This window comes from Nycticebus coucang, chromosome 19 (genome assembly GCF_027406575.1).
Source record: "Nycticebus coucang isolate mNycCou1 chromosome 19, mNycCou1.pri, whole genome shotgun sequence".
NCBI lineage: Eukaryota > Metazoa > Chordata > Mammalia > Primates > Lorisidae > Nycticebus > Nycticebus coucang.
Window position 1 is genome coordinate 53,799,602 of NC_069798.1, and position 22,173 is coordinate 53,821,774.

Consider the following 22,173-nt stretch of genomic DNA (forward strand, 5'->3'; position numbering starts at 1 on the left):
ACTCTTGGGCTTACGCGATTCTCTTGCCTCAGCCTCCCGAGCAGCTGGGACTACAGGCGCCCGCCACAACGCCCGGCTATTTTTTTGTTGCACTTTGGCCAGGGCTGGGTTTGAACCCGCCACCCTTGGCATATGGGGCCGGTGCCCTACTCACTGAGCCACAGGCGCCGGCTCTTTTTGAAACCCGGGCTCGTGAACCCATGGAGAAGGCCTCTCAACAAGTGAATGATGAGTAAGGAGAAGAGAAGCATCTGAACTTTGAACTTGGTTAGCCTTATCTCATAGAGGATGAGATAGAAGGTGCCTGGCACAGGGTAGACACTGAGATACTAATTTCGTTTTGCCCATTACCCTCAATTCTGCAAGGAAAGTGATTTCCCAACTTGTTCCTTATGACCTTTGAAACAATTAATGTTAGAAATGAAGGAGCCACATGGGCAAAAGATACTACATTCTTCCCTTAAAGCAAAAGGCCACAGAGAAGCCTGGCTCACCTGACATACAGAGAGATGGGCACCATGGTGTTGAGGACAATGATGTAGCCCCAGAAGTTGAGGAATCCAAGGTAGGAGGGTGCACCATTCTGTCCATCGTAGAGGTACCAAGAGAAATTGCCAACTTGTGCTTCCCAGTAAGCATGACCAATGGCGAGACCAGCAGAAACCAGAGTAAGAACAACAAAGATCTAGAAGACAGGAAACATTTCAATGTATCCCAGAGAGGGACTTCCAACTTCATGCATTTCGCAGATGCTAACTAACCTTGCTCGATCTTTGACATGTGTACAATTTAGTAGTCTGTAAAAATAATACGAAAACAGTGGCACAAGAATACTTTGGAAGTCTATGGGATTGCTGTAATTAATCAATATATCCTACATCTCACACATAAGATGAGGTTTTGCACCCAAAATTATCTTTCAAAAAAGAAGGTGGTATTTTATATGCAAATCCTTAAAGACTTGTATATAAAACAAGGCATTTTCTCAATTAGTTTTACTTTGAATAACACACTGCTTAGAGAAGATACTTTACCTTAGCATGAAACTTTAAACAATGCTGAATCAAGATGTTTATAGAAAACATTTGACAGAAAAAAAATTTTTTTTTTTTTTTTGAGACAGAGTCTTAAGCTGTCACCCTGGGTAGAGTGCTGTAGCATCACAGCTCATAGCAACCTCAAACTCTTGGGCTTAAGCGATTCTCTTGCCTCAGCCTCCCAAGTAGCTGGGACTACAGGCGCCCACCTCAATGCCCAGCTATTTTTTTGTTGCAGTTGTCTTGTTGTTCAGCTGGCCTGGACTGGGTTCAAACCCGCCAGCCTCTCTGCATGTGGCTGGTGCCGTAACCACTATGCCACAGGCGCTGAGCCAGAAATTGTTTTGTTTTTTTGTTGTTTTTTTAAAGGCAAGGAAATTTCACCCATATCTGGGTCATTATTCCTGAGAGTGTGATGTCATAAGTATTGAATGACATTGTAAACAACATCACTTAAGAAGCAATAGGTAAGTATTATTTTTAATGAAAATTATGAGTATATAGGTATGGGATGGATAAAAGTAAATTATCCTATCAGTATTTGCAGGTTTACATGTGGGAATAAAATTTCCAGGGAGAAATCTAAATTTCTAGACACAGATTTCAAAGTATCTGAAACCGGGTAGGCACAGAAGAAAGACGACGGTGTCTTTGTGAGTGCTCTAACAGTACCACAGCAATGGCACTGAAGATGAATGCGAAAAATTCAAATAAAATTTTCATAAAATGTGGGCACAGGGGTAAAAGTTCCTTAATATGTTCCTTTTATACGATTTAAAATATGTATATGTAATAAAAAATCAGTATTATAAAGTCTCTGAGAATACACGCATTCAAATGCTAAGAAAAGAATCTGATTGGGCAATTCAAAGACTACTTAATATTTGGGGTCATGATACAGACAGAAAAGAATTAACCCAGCAGGCCTGAGACCGGTTCCTTAGAAGTCCTGCTTGCAGGGCTGGCCCTCAGCTGATATTTGGGAACTCAGATTTGGAGATGGTTTCCTGATTCTTTATTTCTTACTCTCTAGAGCAAGAACAGTTCAGCTGGGCATCATGGTGCATGCCTATAAACCCAGCTATGTGCTGTGCCTACCTAGGAGGAGATGCCATAGTTTATCCTGATGACCTGCAGTTTGGAGAGGAGTCTGGAATTTTCGTACATGCCAGGCAGACAGTGCCTACATGACCTCCCAAACAAAAACCCCGGACACGGCTCCGCTTTCGTAGCACAGTGGTTAAGGCGCCAGCCACATACACCCAGGCTGGTGGGTTCGAACCCAGCCTGGGCCAGCCAAACAATGACAACTGCAACAAGAAAACAGCCGGGCGTTGCGGTGGGCACCTGTAGTCCCAGCTACTTGGGAGCCTGAGGCAAGAGAATCACTGAAGCCCAAGGGTTGGAGGTTGCCATGAGCTGTGACACCACAGCACTCTACCAAGGGCGACATAGTGACATAGTGAGACTCTGTCAAAAAAAAAAAAAAAAAAAAAAACAAAAAAAAAACGGACACAGAGTTACTAAACGAGCTAATGAGCTTCTTGGTAGAAGCAACATTTCATATGTGCCGACATCAGTTGTCACTGGGGAAGTTAAAAGCCTATTGTGAGTGTGGCTGCACTGAGAGGGGACCTGCTTCCTCTAGACTTGCCCCGTCTGTCTTTTCCTGATCTTGCTGTGTCCTCTGTCTATAATAAGACACAGCCATGGGTCCAACTATATTCTGAGTCCTATGAGTCCTCGAAACACTGGGAGTGGTCTTAGGACCCTTGGCACACCTTCTTCTCAGCCTTACCATGTATTTGGATGTATACAGCTTGTGTTAGGGAGGGGAAAAAAGTTTGCTTTTAAGAGAACCACCTCTATGAGAAAGTAACAGAATAAAATCAACCCTGCACTGACTTGAAGAGCAGGACACCACTAATTTATATAGGACTTCCTGGTTCGCCACCAGCCATCAAAGCAGTCAGGGAACTCGATAACTAAAATTTCCCTTCCCAAGGGGATTTTCCTGTTAGATGTATGGCATTACTGAGAAAAGGTGGGAATCCCTTCTCTCTGCTTTCAAAACTTGGAGTAACCAAGCATGTTTCTACTTCATCCAAAGAGATCAGATTTCTTTGCATTAGAAAAACATACCACAAAATGAGAGCAAAGACAACAGCCCAGCCTCTCAGCTGAGATGAAAAATAAATACCGTGTAAACCATGTAGTTCATCAGGTAATCAATTTTAGTTCTTTTAAATCTGGTTTTCCCACTATTCTTCATTATTTTAGTGTCAGCACCTAAAAATGAAAAATTCAACATCAACAATTGGGAAAATCTATTTGCTAGCATGTCAACAAAATCACTCTACATTTGCTTTTGATGGCGAAAGGACAGAAAAGCAATTTCTCCTTTAAATTTTTAAAGCTTATAATAGAACAATTTCCAAGAAACTCCAAAGTACCTGCGAAAATGACCACTCCATGACAGACATCGGTGTTCCTCATTACACAGCCACGTAACAGAATTTTATCAGCATCTAAAGGAAAACTTCTGTTTCTCCAAAATAGTGTTCCTGTAAACTTATCCAATCGGTTATTGGGTTCTTCACATGCAATAAAACCTTTTTAAAAAAGATAAGATTCACATAATTAATCACCTATGAAAGAGTTTCTGATTTTAACCAATAGGAACTAAATCAAGTATCTAAATTTAAAGCAAAGTAAGACAAGTTTGGTACAGACCATCAAATTTTGCCAGTGTATCTTCTGTTTGGAGATATTGATCTGTGATTTCAAGTGACATTTTGAACTTTAAATTGGTTTCTCTAAAGGAAAAGAAAAAGTAAGAATTAAATGAACACATTTTGGATTTTGGAAGGGAATATAAAGTTAATCGCACAAAGTAATATTTGGCATCCCTGGAAACGAAGGCTAAGTAATCAGCTTTTCCTATTTTCAAACTCTGTTTACCTTGGAGCTCTGGGTTTGGATGAGATTATCCTCGGAAGTAGAGAAAATTTCTGACCTTAGGAAACGCCGGTCCCCTTCACTGCTTGCTATCGTGAAGGAGACAGAGATACCCACAAGCTTCCTTCTCATTAGCTGAATCCCTAACCACAGCTGGGACTACCAAACTATTGCTTAAAAACGTAGCTTCTAACATTTAGTCACAAGATGATTTTATAAAATGTATTTGTTACAGAAATTCTCTTTAGTCTCTGTCAAATTATTTTCCAGGGTAAATAACTGGATTACATTTTTAAAAGAATTTTATCTGAGAAAGGAGGTGATAGCTTCATTCCCAATACTGGGCACGCTGCCCCACAGTGCAAGGTAAGGTACCTGCATGTGTCCAGGCAGGGGCAGGCTAGGACACATGCTCTTGAGAGCAAGGACACCTTCTCATGGTGGACAGCCATAAACCGGCTTCATAAAAACGTACTTGGGAATTTCCATGTACTCAGAAGTTGACCACTGGTTCTCAACTTGACATTTTGTTCTGATGGGAGTGTGTTAGAATTTGCAAAGCGTTAGAGAATCTCTTACTCACAGGAATAATAACTGTTTTATGCATGTAGTGAAGGTTGAATGGTCAACCAATTGGTCTGTGGAGTGAAAGCAGACCTAGTTTTCACTCACATGATCTCTGCTCTCCATAAGGCAGAGTTTTGCACATCTAGGGTACGAGGAACAAGAAATACAGGGAGGAAGGTCCCATCTGCTACTGACTGTGTGACCTAGGGCATGCTGCTGCACGTCCCTGGGCCTCAGTTTCCACCTGGGTCTCAGGGTCATTGAGAAGGTTAAATGAACTAATATCTGAAGCGCCTGCAACCTCACTCAATAAACATATTGAAAACTGGTCAAACACAGAATGTTATTCTTCTTTAAATGACAGCATAATAACCAAAATCAATACAAGAAGAATTCAAAATTGCCTATTGGTAAAGACTTTCAGATTGTTTTTTCTCTGAAACTGATACTAACATCAACGGTCAGATTGTCTGAAGACAGCTCAGCAGTTTATGAGACCTATGTGCTCCCATTTCATCCTTTACCCTCTCTGAGACGTGGGGAAAGGCAGAGACTGAGAGCTCTGCTTTACAGATGCCAGGAGCGAGGCTGAGCAGGCGGCAAGTGGCAGGGGCAGGGCCAGAGACCCTGGTATGGACAGCGCAGATTTCAACATAATGAATGTGCTATCAAAAGTCAGCTTTAGGGCGGCGCCTGTGGCTCAAGGAGTAGGGCACCGGTCCCATATGCCAGAGGTGGCGGGTTCAAACCTAGCCCCGGCCAAAAACAAAAAACAAACAAAAAAAAAAGTCAGCTTTAAAACAGACCCACTAAACACGATCTTACCCGTCTAGTTCTGCCGTTTCCACGTAGCACAGGCTGTTAGGCTCAGAGCTGGACAGCAACAGAATGTCAGCCTGTTGAAAACAAAACACTTCAGTTACACAGAGCCGCCTGCTCCCCAACCCCAACCCCACCCAGCAAGAATCCACGTGTGGGGTCCGGGGAAGCCGGGTAGAGCAAGAAATGAGAAGAGCTTGTTCACTTACTGGAATAGAATCATTTTTTTTTAGACGAATGACATCTCCCACTTGAATGTCTTTCCACTTGGCAACTTTAAACCTAAGGATTAGAAAACAGTGATCATTTGTAGGTTTTTCTTTTCTTTCTTTTTTTTTTATTGTTGGGGATTCATCGAGGGTACAATAAGCCAGGTTACACTGATTGCATTTGTTAGGTAAAGTCCCTCTTCATTTGTTGGTTTTTCTTAAGTGACAGGCAAGAGAATTATTATTCTTTCTGGAAGTCAAAGATTCTGGAGAATGTATAAATCACAGGGCAAACATTTGCTGCAAGTTCACCCTTTTCATGATGAAGCAGGTGTGAGAATCGTCTTCTCCTCTGAAGGAAGGGATGAGGGTGGTAAGGACTCCGATGTGTTCTTTCCAGAGACTTCGTGTAGGAAATGTTAATGGGGTCCCTTGAACTTGCAGCAGGGAGAAACTTGCCACCCTCTTTAGTGCTCGCTCAGGTGCAGCTCCCCTCCCGGCCTTCCTCCTTCTTGGTTACAGGTCTCTTACTTAGTGTGGTGCCAAGATAGGAACACACATATGGCGGCCGCAAGGGCAGCCAGAGTCCTCGGGAGGCCTCAGCACTTGCTTCCTCTTTATTATTTAAATTGTCTCTTGAATGAGTATGTGCCACCTTTGTAATAAGGATATTGATAAGATGTAAAATAAAACGAAAAGATGATTATCTTTGGTATTAAATTCCGTAGGAAATACCTATTTAAATGTCTAACAAATCAGCATGATAAAAAGTTTTAAACCATAGTACTCTGTTTTAAAGATTTTCACATACACAAAAGATCTGTCTAACACACATGATAAGCCCACTTCAACTATTAATTTTTCTAGAAGCAGAAATCTAACTAGTATGTTTATCTCCCATTCATGTATGGATTGAAAAACAGACCTGGAGGCTCAGCACCCTCAGCTCGATGGTTAGGGCACTGGCCACATGCACCAGGAGTTTGAACCTGGCCCGGACCTGCTAGACAACAACAACAACAAAAAATAGCCTGGTCTTGTGGTGGGAGCCTGTAGTTCCCAGCTACTTGGGAGGCTGAAGCAAGAGAATCGCTTGTCGCCCTGGGTAGAGTGCTTTGGTGTCACAGTTCACAGCAACCTCAAACTCCTGGGCTCAAGCGATTCACTTGCCTCAGCCTCCAAGTAGCTGGGACTACAGGTGCCTGCCACAACGTCCAGCTATTTTTTTTTTTTTTTGAAGTTTTTGGCCAGGGTTGGGTTTGAACCCGCCACCTCTGGCATATGGGGCTGGCGCCCTACTCCTTTGAGCCACAGGTGCCACCCACGTCCAGCTATTTTTCAGAGACAGGGTCTCACTTTGCTCAGGCTGGTCTTGATCTTGTGAGCTCAAGCAAGCCGCCCACCTTGGCCTCCCAGAGTGCTAGGATTATAGTCGTGAGCCACAGCCCTGGCGAGGCCACTGCTTTGACCCCAAAAGACCAGACTAGAAACTAAAATGGAGTTGCCCATGCTGAGGTTACATGTCACCAAACTGAAACTGAGTTGTAACTGGCCTTCTAAGAAGTCAGGAGAAAGAGAGAACAGTCCAAGTTCCCAAACAGGATTGGTTTCAGTCATAATAGTCCCCTCTGCTTTAATTGTTAACCAAAAATATAATCTGAAGGAATCCGATGTTAATGGATCAGTTATTTCTCTATTGTTCTGTTTTCCTCTTCCCACCTTACAAGAAAAGTAACTTAAAATGACTAATATGCTTTTGTTCTTTGTTTTTTCCTTTCTCCAGCCCTTCTGTCTATAAAAGGAACCTTCTCTGCTGGGCTCACTGCAACACTTATTCTATTTCATAGAATGAAATGTTGCCTGATTGATTCTAGAATCGTAAATAAAGTCAATGAAGATCTTTAAATTGCTGTAATTTTGTCTTTTGACACACTTGAAAGGTAAATTTTAGAAAGCTCCTTATCTGCAAGGGGAGAAAACTGTCTAAACATGTTCATGGCCTGGTGTGGTCTATATCTGAATTAGACACAGTAGCTATAAATCTCAAACTCCTAAGCTCAAGGGATCCTCCTTGAAGTTATTTTCCTCATCAAAAGCCTTTGAGTTGGGCCTTAGTCACTATTTTTAGTACTTGAATTTGCAGTTCTGCCTTGAGGCTCTTGCTCAAAAATCACTGGGTTGTTTCTTTGGTCACAGTCGACTACATTAATTTAACAAACATTTTTGAGAACTTCCCACGTGTCAAAGGCAGGACAGTATCCTCAAGAAACTTATAAAGTAGGGCAGAAGATGAGACACCTTCACAAATAATTTTAATAAAATTCATATCATTGTAAAAATGGTGAAAACAAAATGCTCTGACATAGGGAAGGGAGGAATCACTTTAGTGGAGAATCTGGGTCAAGGTGTCAAGACACAGGAGCAAAGCACCGACCAGATGAGCTAGGGAGGCGGAAGGAGGTGTGTCACACCAGAAGTACGGATGATAACACCTAAAGCTTCATCAGGCAACAGCTCACAATCCAATTTGGGTACAGCCTTGGAACCATAAAGGGCATGCAATTCTTTGCAAGTTCTGAGATTTTTTTTTTTTTTGCAGTTTTTGGCCAGGGCTGGGTTTGAACCCGCCACCTCTGGCATACGGGGCCAGCGCCCTACTCCTTTGAGCTACAGGCACCGCCCAGTTCTGAGATTTTTTTATTTCTCCTTTTATTTTTATGTTAGGCATTATAGTTAAGGTTAGGGTTAGAGTTAGGAGTGTTAGGGTTACAGGTAAGGGTCAGGGTAGGGTTAAGGGCAGGTGTAGGGGTTGGGCTGGGATATCAATTCTTTGTAAGTTAAAAGGAGCCTTTACAATTAAAAAATGTATGTACTCTTAGGATTTTGTGTCCTAATAGTTATCTCTAAATATGTTTATACATTTTCATCCTTGTAGCTAAGTTATAATGTAAAGAACACACCATACCTGCCATCCTTAATCACTTCACACGTCCTATTGTTGATTTCCTTATCCATTTTATGGCGAGCCTTGAGAAGAAGATGGGGAAATGCTGTTTGAATCATCTCGGTACATAAGGTGTGAATTCCAAACGAAAATAAGCTCAATGCCCTGAGTAGAAAGTTGCATGAGAAACCCTTACCACATCGTCCACCAGGTCTTTGATTGCAGTGACACCCAGTACCAGAAGCAGGGGCACAAGTGTGGTGTACCACGCCAGGGTGGAGATTTGAGGAATTGACTGAGAGAGAGAGAAAAAAAAAAGGCTTATATGGTGCACATAAAGGCATATTGAGCTTACAGATAACTGATTGCTAATTCTAAGTCTCATCACCACCATTACACAACACTACATCCTGCTGTACCCAACCAACTTCCCGGTGCCCAGGCTAGAGTGCTGTGGCATCATCATAGCTCACAGCAATCTCAAATTCTTGGGCTCAAGTGATCTTCCTGCCTAAGACTTCCAAATAGCTGGGGCTATAGGTGCCTGCTACAATGCCCAGCTAATTTTTCTATTTTTAGTAGAGACAGGATTTCACTCTTGCTCGGGCTGGTCTCAAACTCCTAAGCTCAAGGGATCCTCCTGCCTCAATCTCCTGGAGTGCTAGGATTACAGGTATGAGGCTCTGCACCCAGCTGAGAAGCAAGTTTAATAAAGATCTCTTGTAACTATCCTATTGATCACTGGGCCACACGATGTAGTTGTTAAAATGATGGGATTTGGGGTCAACTCCTGGATCCAAGTTTGGCTGAGCTCTATCTACCACCTAGGGGCTATGGAACTTTAAGCAAATTATTATTTTATTTATTTATTTATTTTTTTGAGACAGAGTCTCATTTTGTCACCCTCAATAGAGTGCCACAGTGTCATAGCTCACAGCAACCTCAGATTCTTGGGCTCAAGTGATCCTATTGCCTCAGCCTCCCAAGTAGCTGGGACTATAGGCACCCTCCACAATGCCCAGCTATTTTTTTTTTTCTTTTTTAGAGATGGGGTCTCACTCTTGCTCAGGGTGGTCTTGAACTCCTGAGCTCAGGCAATCTACCACCTTGGCTTCCCAGAGTGTAAGGATTACAGGCATGAGCCACTGCACCTGACCAAGCAAGTTACTTTAGCTCAATAGCTTTTAGTTCTCTTCAAGGTGGAGAGTATGGCAGGACTTATCTCATAGAGTACAAGAATAAAGTGAATATGCAAATGGCTGTAATGCAAATGGCTGTCTAAGGCTATTACCATTACCCTAATTTGGATTGCTGTACCTTAAGAGAAGACCACTAGGGTATGAATAGAAAAGGGAAAAATCACCTCTTCTCATAATACTGAGAATATGCAAAACTCCACTTTTATAATAGGAACATCGTTTACTACAGGTCTTGTATTTTACTAAATCTGTTGAGTATCCATTTCTTCCCCATGTCTTCTTTCCACACATTCTCTATCCCCACCCAGGCTACCACCTTCATAAAACCACACAGGGTGAATCTCAGCAGGTGGTACTATTTTTCAAACCCAATGTTTGATGTTAGACTCTGCTAAAGTCACCTGGGTATGCTATCCTTTGTAGCCCACACACTAGTTACTAAAGGTCGCTTCTAGGCGTGAGAGGGTGCGTAGGTCCCTTGATTGTAGCAACAGTTCCTATATGGAGAAACATCATGCTCTCCAGATAAGTGAATTCTTTGCCACAATTAGGAAAAAGCTTTAGGAAAAACTAGACCTTTTCTAATGTAAAACTTTTTTTTTTTTTTTGGTAGAGACATAGTCTCACTTTATTGCCCTTGGTAGAGTGCCGTGGCATCACACAGCTCACTGCAACCTCCAGTTCCTGGGCTAAGGCGATTCTCTTGCCTCAGCCTCCCAAGTAGCTGGGACTACAGGTGCCTGCCACAACATCCGGCTATTTTTTTTTTTTTTTTCTGGTTGCAGTTTGGCCAGGGCTGGGATTGAACCTGTCACCGTTGGTATATGGGGCGAGCGCCCTACTCACTGAGCCACAGGTTCCGCCCAATGTAAAACTATTTTATAAAAAATAATTTCTTGAGATTTATGACTAAAATATAAATAAGAATTGATAAAATTCTTGGGAGAAAAGAGGCATTTAGTACAAAATTAAAGGACAAGCACAAAAAAATAAGTTTAATTTTAAGGTATAAGGAATTTTACAAGGTGAACATTTTAATTTTATGCACTTAGGGATACTGGTTTACACACATCATTGTGATACCACATTTTTTTTAAATAAAAAAAATCAGAATATTTTCATTAGCTTCATTTCCTTGTTCATTGAACAGACTGAACCGGTTCTGTGTATGAGACACCGTTTCCTTACACACGGAACCCTGATGCAAAACACTTTCAAGATTACTCATGATATGTATCTACAACTTAAATGTTACTACGTCCACATGATTCATAACAGATTAAAGATACCAAAGGGCATTACCTGTAAGATAAGAAGGCCCAGGAAATATAAATTGGCTGCTCTCTTAAACTGCTCAAACAAATTCATTGGTAGAAAGGTAAAAGCGTTGTACTTATATGTTTTAATTGCATTATTCTGTTGGGAAAAATAAAAGAAAGTCATTCGAAATGATCCCGTACATTTATCCCAGTGTATACACATCTGCAAAAAAAAATCACTAAGTCTCATGGCCTACAGGGATACAGGGATGCAATTTGCCAGTCAGAAAGATATTGAGATTTCTTTTTTTTTTTTGTAGAGACAGAGTCTCACTTTATGGCCCTCGGTAGAGTGCCGTGGCCTCACACAGCTCACAGCAACCTCCAACTCCTGGGCTTAAGCGATTCTCTTGCCTCAGCCTCCCGATATTGAGATTTCTTTAAGCTTCTAGACGAGCCTCAAAATGACTACTTGAAGTCTTATGTCAGAACAATAACAAGATACAGACGTCAGAGCATGACCAAATGAATCCTGCTGTCAGATTCCGTGATCCATTAGGGCCTCTTAACAACAGGCAGATGTCAACATCTGCCTGAGAGGAGATGGAAGAGGAACATTTTTACTCAAGGGGAGTGGCGGGGGAGGGATTGAGGCTACTGTGGAAGAAAAAGACACGGATTGAATTGTGTCCCCTAAAAGGTATGTTCAGGTCCTAACCCACCTGTGAATGAGATTTTATTTGGAAATAGAGCCTTTCTAGATATGCCCAAGAAGAAGTCACACATGCAGGCCTAGGGCAGGCCCTAATCCAATGACCAATGCTCTCATAAGAGGAGGGAAGTTGGACATGGAGAATAGCTCCTTGTGAAGACGGAGGCGGAGACTGGAATGATGTGCCTACCAGCAAAAGAATACCAAGGGATCACACCAAGCCGGAAGAGGCATGGGACAGAGTCATCCTCAGAGCCTCCAGCAGGAAGCAATTCTGCCAAGAGCCCCCAAATAGTGAGAGAATAAATTTCTGTGGTCTCATGTCACCCAATTGTGCCTTAAGACTTTATTATGGCAGCCCGAGAAAACTAAAGCAGACACCTTACAACCTCATGCAACGGGTGATCTTTATCACATTTCAAAGGTAACAAGCATTTTTTAAGTGAAAATATCTTTAAAGTCTCTAAAATCACCCCAGGCAAAGGAGGAGAAGATAAGTTATTAAGATTCCTTTCAGGGCGGTGCCTGTGGCTCAAAGGGGTAGGGCGCCGGCCCCAGATGCTGGAGGTGGTGGGTTCAAACCCAGCCCCGGCCAAAAAAAAAAAGATTCCTTTCAAACTCATTACTTTCAAATGTAAAGCTGTAAAGCTGCTGTGATATCCTTGGTTATTCTTTTCCAAAATCTTTTTAAGAGATTTGCATATACACAGGGAAATTTTCTATTTACATAATTCTGTTTTGTTTTGTTTCAGGTCATTCCCACACACCCTAAGAGCAAACTTATAAAAATGACATTCGATAGAAATAACAATGATTGTCAACAGCTCCAGGGGAGTGATTACCTGGGAAAGCAGCTGTAGCATCAAGCTAACACACATGCCCACTACTGGAATAAACTGGGATTTTGAGACAGAGTCTCACTTTGTCACCCTCAGTAGAGTGCTCATAGCTCACAGCTACCTCAAACTCTTGCTCTCAAGCAATCCTCTTGCCTCAGCCTCCCAAGTAGTAGGGACTACAGCACCTGTCACAATGCCCAGCTATTTTTTAGAGACGGGGTCTCACTCTTCCTCAGGCTGGTCTTGAACTGATGAATTCAGGCAATCCACCCACCTCAGTTTCCCAGAGTGCTAGGATTACAGGTGTGAACTACCGCACCTGGCCCGTTTTTTTTGTTTTTTGAAATAGCAATCACTCTGTTCCTGGGTAGGGTGCCATGATGTCATAGTTCACAGCAACCTCAAACTCTTGGGCTCAAGAGATCTTTTTGCCTCAGCTTCCCAAGTAGCTGGGACGAAAGGCACTCACCACAACGCCTGGCTATTTTTTTTTTTTTTTGGAGACAGGGTCTCGCTCTTGCTCAGGCTGGAGTCAAATTTCTGAGCTCAAGCAGCCCACCCAACTCACCCTCCCAGAGTGCCAGGTTACAGGCATGAGCCACTGTGCCCAGCCTCAAAACTGGGTTTAAATAAAAATAATTTGGGAAGTTAAAATCAACTTACCGCATATTTACTTTCCTTAATACAGAAGAACTTTGTGTTCATAAAATGAGGTTGTTCATGGAACTTTCGATCATTTGCCTTGACTTGCCATGTACACTCTTTAAGAAAGAAATAGAAAAAAGTTGGTAAGTAGAAAGTTAGCATGTTAGGAGTTGAATTGTGTTCTCCCCAGAAGTCTTATCTCCTCCCCTTATCCTCAGAAAGTGACCTTATTTGAAACAGGGTCACTGCAGAGACAGTCAAACTAAAATGAGGTCATTAGAGTAGACCCTACTCTGATAGGACCGATGGCCTTATAAAAAGGGAGAATTTGGACAGTGAGACAAAGGAAACACAAAGAAGCACGGCAGAAAAACGGCCATCTACAAACCCAGAAGAGACTGAGAACAGATCCTTTCCTCGTAGCTGGTGGAAGGAGTCAACAGCTCAACATCGGAATGCCTTGATGAAGGCATAAGCATGCCGCTGCTATGAATTCTCAAGACAAGGATGCTACAGATTAAGAAGAAAACTTGAGGCAGCACCCCTGTGCCTTTAGGTCCTCCATGAGCACGGATGACAGATGGACTTCCCAAGTGATCCACAGAGTGGGTGAACCAGCTTTTGATAATCCCTTCCCACCAAACTGGCAGAGCAGAAAAATTAACAAGTATCATGGCACTACCATATTTGGAGACAGGAATACATTAAAGAATATTTACAAGTAAAGAATTATAAAAATATCCTTTTTTTTCTTTTTTTTTTTGAGACAGAGTCTCACTTTTTTGCCATGGGTGCAGTGCCATGGCATCATAGCTCACAGCAATCTGAAACTCTTGGGCTCAAGCCATCCTCTTGCCTCAGCCTTCTAAGTAGTGCCCCAGCTAGGTTTTCTATTTTTAGTAGAGACAGGGTCTCGCTCCTGCTCAGCTGGTCTCCAACTCCTGAGCTCAGGCGATCCATCCGTCTCGGCCTCCCAAAGTGCTAGAATTATAGGTGTGAGCCACCACAATTAGCCCTAAATATACCAATCTTAATACTCCGATATTTTAACAATATAATCAAGATATCATACTTTGAAAATGTTGTATTTCATTTTTTTAAAAATGACTCATTTTCAGGGGCACCTGTGGCTCAATGAGTAGGGCGCCAGCCCCATATACCAAGGGTGGTGGGTTCAAACTCGGCCCCGGCCAAACTACAACAACAACAAAAAAATAGCCGGGCATTGTGGCAAGCGCCTGTAGTCCCAGCTACTCAGGAGGCTGAGGCAAGAGAATCGCCTGAGCCCAGGAGTTGGAGGTTGCTGTGAGCTGTGTGACGCCACAGCACTCTACCGAGGGCGATAAAGTGAAACTGTCTCTACCACAAAAAAAAAAAAAAAAAAAGATATTTTCTGGATTTCTGCTTCCTAGGAAATATAGATAATATTAGAAGAGGGACATGTGTAGACTACTAAAAAAAAAAAAAATGCAAGTAATTAACTTGATTATTTTTTAAAAAACCATAAAACCATAATTGGGCATTTTTCTCCACTTCACTGGCTGTCACTCATCAGGTAATCATAATGGTTGTGTTATTACAAATGAAAATGTTCCTAGCATCTTTCCAGCTAAAGTGCAATTTTATCAAAAGGGAAGATGAAAATGGAACTACAACATTACTCATAAGCACTGTAATAATGCAACCAGAGCATTCCATTCCACTCAGAAAGGAGATCTAAGTGGAGCAGGTAAAAAAGACATTTTATAGGGTAATCTTGATCCATTCTATTTCATGGTAATTCACACATGCGTGTGTTTTTAATGGTTTACTTTAGCTCACAGATGACAAGTGGCATATCCCAGACACCAATGTTCCAGAACAACGTTGAGCACTACCGTAATAAATTTTAAGGAGGAAGGCTAAAAAGAAAAACAAATGAGATTCCTCCAGAAGAAAGAAAAGGCCAATGACAAGGGACTCAATCTTGGATATAGTTAGAAAGAAAGAATAAGCCGCCCTATTAATGAGCTGGATATAAGGGGCTTTCTCATCCTTCCTTTCGTCCACACTCAGCTCTGTAAGGTCACTTCACAATTAAGCCTTCAGCCAGTGCTGGCTCTACCTGGTCCTAACATTATACCCTCCTCCCCCACCTGCTTGATTTGGATGAGTCAGACGGAGAAAGTGGCATCTGACCTCAAGTAGGAACAGCCAGAGGTTATCAGAAATGACCTTCTGCCTCTTATTTTTACACTTTTGCTAAGATCATGGCGAGCCTGGAGAAAGGAATAAGTAATCTACATCTGCAATTGAACCATAGGAACACTTCTACTTACCCTCAGAAATCTGCCTACAGTCAAGTAATTAATAACCCTAGTTCCAATTAAGGGTCCTTGTTTGGCCTAATTCAGAGAAATCCAGGGGCAAACAAATTGGTATCTTCTCCTGATGCTTCCTTGAGTTTTGAGCTAATTGCTTGAGTAGGATTTTAACTAGAGCCCATAAAAATGTGAAACAGTGTTCTGTGTGGTCAGATACATCTGCAGAAGACACATCTTCATCTGCAAAAGACATTCAGTGGAATTGCTGGTCAATTAAAGCCTTTGAGAAGTCCTATAGCAAAGAAATATATTTAATCCAGACTTTTCAAAATTAACATGACAACAGGCACTTAAAAAAAAATCATAGGCTCAGTGCCCGTAGCACAGTGGTGCTCCAGCCACATGCACCAAGGCTGGCAGGTTCAAACCCAGCCTGGGGCCTGCTAAACAACAATGACAGCTGCAACAACAACAAAAATAGCCAGGTGTTATGGCAGGTGCCTATAATCCCAGCTATGTGGGAGGCTGAGGCAAGAGAATCACTTGTGCCCAAGAGTTTGAGGTTGCTGTGAGCTGTGATGCCATGGCCCTCTACCAAGCATGACATAGTAAGACTCTGTTTCAAAAAAAAAAAAAAAAAATCACAGAATGCCTATTAATATGGATTGAGAAAACATTGCGCTATAGCACGGGCCTTTAGGAAGGACGGCAAAACAGCACTTGGAGGAATTGGCCGTTTGGACCACACATTCAAGTTTGCTTATTCCTGTCCAAGCATGGAGAAAAAAACTTTAATGGACATTTGGACTGCAAAACTGATTTACAGAAAACGTGGGCATCTTGCCTCATTTTCTAAATGGAAATATTGACAAAGAAAGAAAGAAATAATAAACTGAATCAGAACAAAATGCAGCTTCACCGTATGGCCCTTTAGCTAAAAGCTAGAAAGCTAACAAGAACTGTGCCAATAAAGCCATTAACGTTTGTGTCCACAGATGCATTTAACTGCCACCACATGTGGCTCCAATCACTCCCCAGCCTGGTAAATGTTTGTGTCATCAATACATCTAAACACTGCTACGTGACGTCTAGAGTGTTCCCTGGGTCGCTGAGTCCTTTGATCACTGCCATCTGGAAGAGGAGGTGGGTTCAGACTTGTGCCTCATCTTCTCAGTGGCGGCTCTGGACTCTTGCTTACAGATCTGCCATCAATGACAGGGCTGTACTGGCTGCGCTGAACCACAGCAAACCAGGAGAGTAAAACGCTTCAAAGTTTAACCCTAAAAAGAACATTTAAACCCAGACAGTAGAAGAGAGAAATGGAGAAAGGGCACAAATAGGCCACACAAAGGGGTAATTCAAAGGGCTGCTGGGCATGTGAAAAGATACCCAGAGTCATAAAAGAGAAATGCAGTTCTTCAAGGAGGTACAAACCTTCATCCCCAAATGGCAAAATATCAGTAAAGAGTAAAGAATCTGATGACACTCTGGGTTGAAAACAGAGTGAAGAAACAGGTGCTCAGAGGTAGCTCTGAGAAACTGGCCGTATCTCAAATTTCACATACACGTGAACAGATGGAACAAGTCCACGTCTAGGAATTGGCCCCTATGTATGTGCTGCAGGGCTACTCCACGGGGTATCAGAAAGATGACAAACTACTGAAATGCCCATGAGGAACAGCTGATTAAACATGCGGTCAACAAAACAAGAAAGAAGTGGCTTGACAGCATGGAAGGAAAGTCCTGCCCAGGATACTCGTAGGTGGCCAGAGCAGGTGAGTGTCAGCCGTCCTGTGCTTTCAGCTGCGTGGTGCACAGAGTTAACATACAGCATGAGCGTGGACGTGGACACGTACTGGTGGGTAATAAGGGCACCGGTTTGTATAGAAAGTATTCGGAGCACATATGAGTGTGTGTATATCTCTGGCAAGATACAAGAGAAATTGGTGACGGGGGTAGGGGTGGGAAGGAGACAGGTGCATGAGGACAGAAGAGGCAGGGAGGGAAACGCTGGACCCTTTTATCATCAGATTCATTTGCATGTATTACCTTTTCTAAAAAATACGCTTGTGATTCCACTCCTTCCCTCTACTGGTTTATGTAAAAAGCAAATACGTAAGTTGCCTGAGCCTGGGACAAGAAAGGATGAGAACTAAAGAAATAAAAACGAGAAAAAGATGACCCCATGATCTAAGTTTAGGTGCCTGAATGGATGGAGAAGCCCCAGATGAACTGCAGGATTCGGGAGGAGTAAGTCCAGTTGGGAGAATGATGCATTTCAGTTACGCTGAATTGAAGACGTCCATTGGACACGTGGTAGACATGTCCACCTCAGGTTGTAAAGACAAATGCTGCTCTTGGCCTCTGGGAGAAAGATAAGAAAGAAAGGAAAATGGTTTGGGAGGAGGAAGGAGAAGGAAAGGGAAAGGGGAAGGAAAATGGAAGGGAAAAAGAAAGGAAGGGGACAGGTGGGTGATACTCATAAAAACACCATCTAAGGACATGCCACTTACATGGCTGCATTAAAAACCAAAACCCAATTGACTGCTCTAAGCCAGGATTGTAGCCTGGGAACTAGAGCTCAGGGCTGTCTATAACCTCATGATTAAGAACAAAACTTCTGTCACTTCCCAGGACAATGGCTGCACCATTCTTGGTCATTTCATCCTCTCTCATCACCAGCTAACCAGCAACATCTCCACTTGGCCGTAAGAGAAAGTCCTCAATCCTAAGTCCACAAGCTTCAAAACGATGACCCTTTCCTGGACCTACTGGGGCTCTTCCGTTCCATTACTCACCCCACAGTGGTGCTGTCACCGGCTGAGGCAGAACGCATTCCCCACCAGCGGCCGTAACAGCATCTCCCAGTGTACCTGCTCTCCTACAATATAGCCTTGTCCCCCCTCCCTGAGAAGGGGCCTCTAATTTCCCTTCCCTTGAATCAAGCCTGGCCTTTGTGCCTTGTCTGTAACCAAGAGAATGTGGCGGAAGTGGTGCCACATGACTTCCAAGACACAATCAGAGCTCCTATCTCTCAAGATGCTAATTCCCCAGGTGGTCCCTCCTAGGACTCTTCCCTGAGTCCAGTACCATGCTGGGAAAGGCCCAGGTCCCACAGAAGTGCTCTTGTCCAGGGTCCCAGCTGAACCTCTAAGCCGTCCAGCTCGGTGCCAGATATGGGGGTGGAGAAGCTTCCAGATGAGTGAGGCCCCTGCAGTTAAAGTCACCTCAGCTGAATCTCACACATCACACAGCAGACAAGCCCCTCCCTACCATGTCCTGAGTCCTGACACAGCAGGTGTGAATATCAGGGAATAGTTATTTTATGCCAAAACTTAATGTTTCATCTGTAATAGTCTATCACTCAGGTTCCTGAGTCACAAAGCATCCCCAAGGCCTCTTCTTCCCTCAACCCCCACGTCCAGTGAGACTCTGGAATGTCCCCCGCCCCCCATATATATACACAGAGTATATATGTCTCGTGACCCATCCCCTTCTCCCCCCCCCCCCGGGTCATCTTGGTTTGGGTTTAACTCCTCCTCATTTTTTACTTGGATCATTATATATGCCTTTCTCTCCATCACTGCCAAAGTGAAATGGCTGAGATAAATTCATGTACCCCTGAAAATATTTGAGAGCCTACTGTGTGCTCTGCGTGGTACCGACACAGCCCCACTTCCCAGGAAGCCACAGTCTAGCAGGGGAGCTTCATCCGTCACATGGCTGTTCTGGGACTCGATCATAAATGCCATAAAGAGTATGACGGGAAGTTCAGGGCTTGAAACCACACCATAGGGAGGTCTGGTCTAGCCTGGGTGGGGCCTCAGACAAGGCTCCCCTAAGGAGGTGATGCCCAAGGGTGAGGAGTCATGGGGTAGGGGCCGAGGGGACAGTGGTACAGCATCATGGGGGTGGGAAAGGCCTGTGTGTCCCAGAAACTGAGGGCAGGACAGGGTGGCCACAGCGCAGTGAACAAGGCTGCAAGCAGCAGGCAGCCAGCCGAGTGGGAAGAGGAAGGCGGGACCAAATCACACTGCCCTGAGAGCCCAGGGAAGGAGCTCGACTCTGATTCCCAGGGCAATGACACCTTTTCCACGATGAAGCCTGGATTGAGAGGTGCAAGCACCAGCCCAGAATCCACAGTGCAGTGGCTTCTGCATACCCCACTGTGTATTTTCAGCCTAAAATGATCCTTGAGACCTTCAGGGTGGTGCCTGCGCTCACTGGGCATGGCTGTGCTCCACCCGGTCCTCTAGGCGCCCCTGCTCCCTGGAACCCTCCTTTACGCCCGAGCACTCACTGTACTTCAGCCTGGACACCACTAGGGACGTTTACCTTCTAACCCAGTGGTTCTCAACCTTCCTAATGCCATGACGCTTTAATATAGTTCCTCATGTTGTGGAGACCCCCAACCACAAGCAATGAAAATAATTCTATGGTTGGGGTCACCACAACACAAGAAACTGTTTTAAAGGGGAACAGCATTAGGTTACTATTCTAACCCTAACCTGGTCCCCTGCCCACACCTCTGTGAAAGTGCTCCAATGCCCTCACGTCCACGACTTCCCCAGGCATAAAGCCTGGTGCCCTGAAACCAAGTCCAAGTGAGATGGATTGGAACCTACACTCTCAAAACACTTACAGATCAGCTAGAAGATGAATGAGCTACAACCAGTCACTGATTTAAAACTGCATGGGGGTAGGTGTTGGAAAGGAGAACAGGGTGCATGCCTATCCTCTCTCTTCTCTCATATCCTCACTCCCCTGGGCTTAATTTTAGTTCCTCCATATGCCATGGGCAGGCTACATTCCCTTCTGCCAGACAGCCTCTGTGCGGGGCTCTCCTCTTTCACATCACAGCTTGGGGACGCCGTTTTCACGAGGAAACCTTCCCCAACCCCACCCAGGGCAGACTCCTTTGTCACCGTCAATTCATTAGAAGACCAAGGCCAAGCCATTGTGAGTGAAGCTTTTGTTTAACTGCAAGATTTAGCTTTGCCCCCGGTTGTTGTTTGTATAAGGATGGACTTTCCCATAGATCCAGATGTCTGCTTCTCTATTTGAAAAGACTTATGCCTTGGCCTGATACAGGTGTGCTAAACCGTCTGTGACCCAGTCTAAGTTCAACTGAGAGAGACAGTGGCGCTGGGAGGTATGAGTGTCTACAGGTCTAAAAGGAAAGGGAAGGCTGGAGAAAGCTGTGTATATAAGAAGGCAGAGTCAGGGCTGACCCAAATTGCCAAAATAATCCCCAATATGTGGGCAAACTGATTGGTGGGAAAACTGTTAGTTTGGGGGGGGACCAAAAGAATACCCTAATGGGAAGAAGATGGCCCAGGAAGAAGACCTGATGACGGAGGATGGCAAAGGAAATGACAGATGAGGGGAGATGCTCTGGTTTGATGTGAAAAACATAAGGGAAGAACTGTCAGGCGGGGTTAACAACACCCAATATCAACTGAGCACTTACCGTGTGCCCGAAATTGTTCCAAGTGCTTCACATGTGTGTTCTGATTTAACCCTCACAACCACCCTATGAAGTAATGCCTATACTGTGCCCATTTTACAGATGGGAACAGTAAGGCACGGAGAGAGGATCCCTATGCGATCCCTCCAGATCACATAGGTAGAAAGCGGTAAAAGCAGGACTCAAACCCACAGTCTGAGTCCGGGGTGTCCCCTCTAAATTGCTGTAAGGCACGTGGGCTCTTGAAGTCATGTGTGGAGACGTGCTCTGTGAAGCAGATTGAAGGGACTAAGCTTGTCACAGGAGAGGAGAGAGACAGAGACAGAGAGCAGAGCGTGAACAGGAATAAGAACATTTAATGGTGGAAGGCAGAAGAGTGGCCAGAAGGAAGGAGAAATAGGAAGAGGAAAGCACAGCAGATGAAACAAGAGGTACGAAGACAGTGGTTGGTAAAAAGCTCATTGGACTTGGCACCTGCGTCCTTGGTGACCCGTAAAAAAATGTTATCTGCACTGTGTCAGGACAGCCCACAGAGGGATGAGCCGCGTGGATGGGAGGATGGGACGGAAGGGGTTTCCAGGCTGACTATGAGAATAGGTACAGGAAAGCAGCCCAAAGCAGAAAGCAGACCCAGGCAGGCACTGGCCGTGGAGAGCTGTGTGTCTGCAGCTGCAGCCAGCCAGCGCTGTTAGATGAGGGGGTAACAGACGAGCAAAGTTGCAAGGAGGCAGGAAGCAGCATTCTCATTTCACGCCCGCTCAGAGCTCAGAGTCGAGCCAGAAACCCTCCCCAGGGCACGTCTTCCCAAGGACCTCCCCTCTGAGCTGCTTCCTGACTGGCCAGACTTACTCAGGTTGTTGGTCCAGGAACACCAGGATGGCAGATGGTGACCTAACAAAACTGCATTCCAGAGCTAAGGGATTTGGGGAATCTTTGGCTGAACAAGGTTCAACTGGTTTCTTTAAAGCCCACACTTCCCGGCTCCTTTCCATGCTAGTGGGCGGCACTGAAGTTCCAGAGAGGGATAAGGAATTCCAAGTTTCCAGTCTTGGGGGCCACATAATCTGTGTGTCTGGGAGCATGTGGTGAAATTAGTATGCCCAGAACGCATTCTGAGAAAGACTGTTCTAGCACGTTCTTCAGGAGCAGATGTGCTCAGCCCCCCGCAACTAAAACATTCCCACTTGTGTCTGCCAATCCTGCTCAAGGCGAACT

At 44.1% G+C, this 22,173-nt stretch overlaps 1 protein-coding gene across 1 annotated transcript in view; it reads right to left on the reverse strand.

Annotated features, from left to right (window-relative positions):
• Window positions 1-22,173, reverse strand: part of ATP8B1 (ATPase phospholipid transporting 8B1) — a 152,872-nt gene that overhangs the window by 42,490 nt on the left and 88,209 nt on the right. The window contains exons 3-12 of the mRNA XM_053571239.1: window positions 13,207-13,304; window positions 11,036-11,149; window positions 8,731-8,829; window positions 8,556-8,617; window positions 5,591-5,663; window positions 5,388-5,458; window positions 3,771-3,853; window positions 3,491-3,649; window positions 3,238-3,326; window positions 495-685 (exon numbers count right to left, since the gene is read on the reverse strand). Coding sequence (XP_053427214.1) covers window positions 495-685; window positions 3,238-3,326; window positions 3,491-3,649; window positions 3,771-3,853; window positions 5,388-5,458; window positions 5,591-5,663; window positions 8,556-8,617; window positions 8,731-8,829; window positions 11,036-11,149; window positions 13,207-13,304 — 1,039 coding nt within the window. The remainder of the gene's footprint in view (window positions 1-494; window positions 686-3,237; window positions 3,327-3,490; window positions 3,650-3,770; window positions 3,854-5,387; window positions 5,459-5,590; window positions 5,664-8,555; window positions 8,618-8,730; window positions 8,830-11,035; window positions 11,150-13,206; window positions 13,305-22,173) is intronic.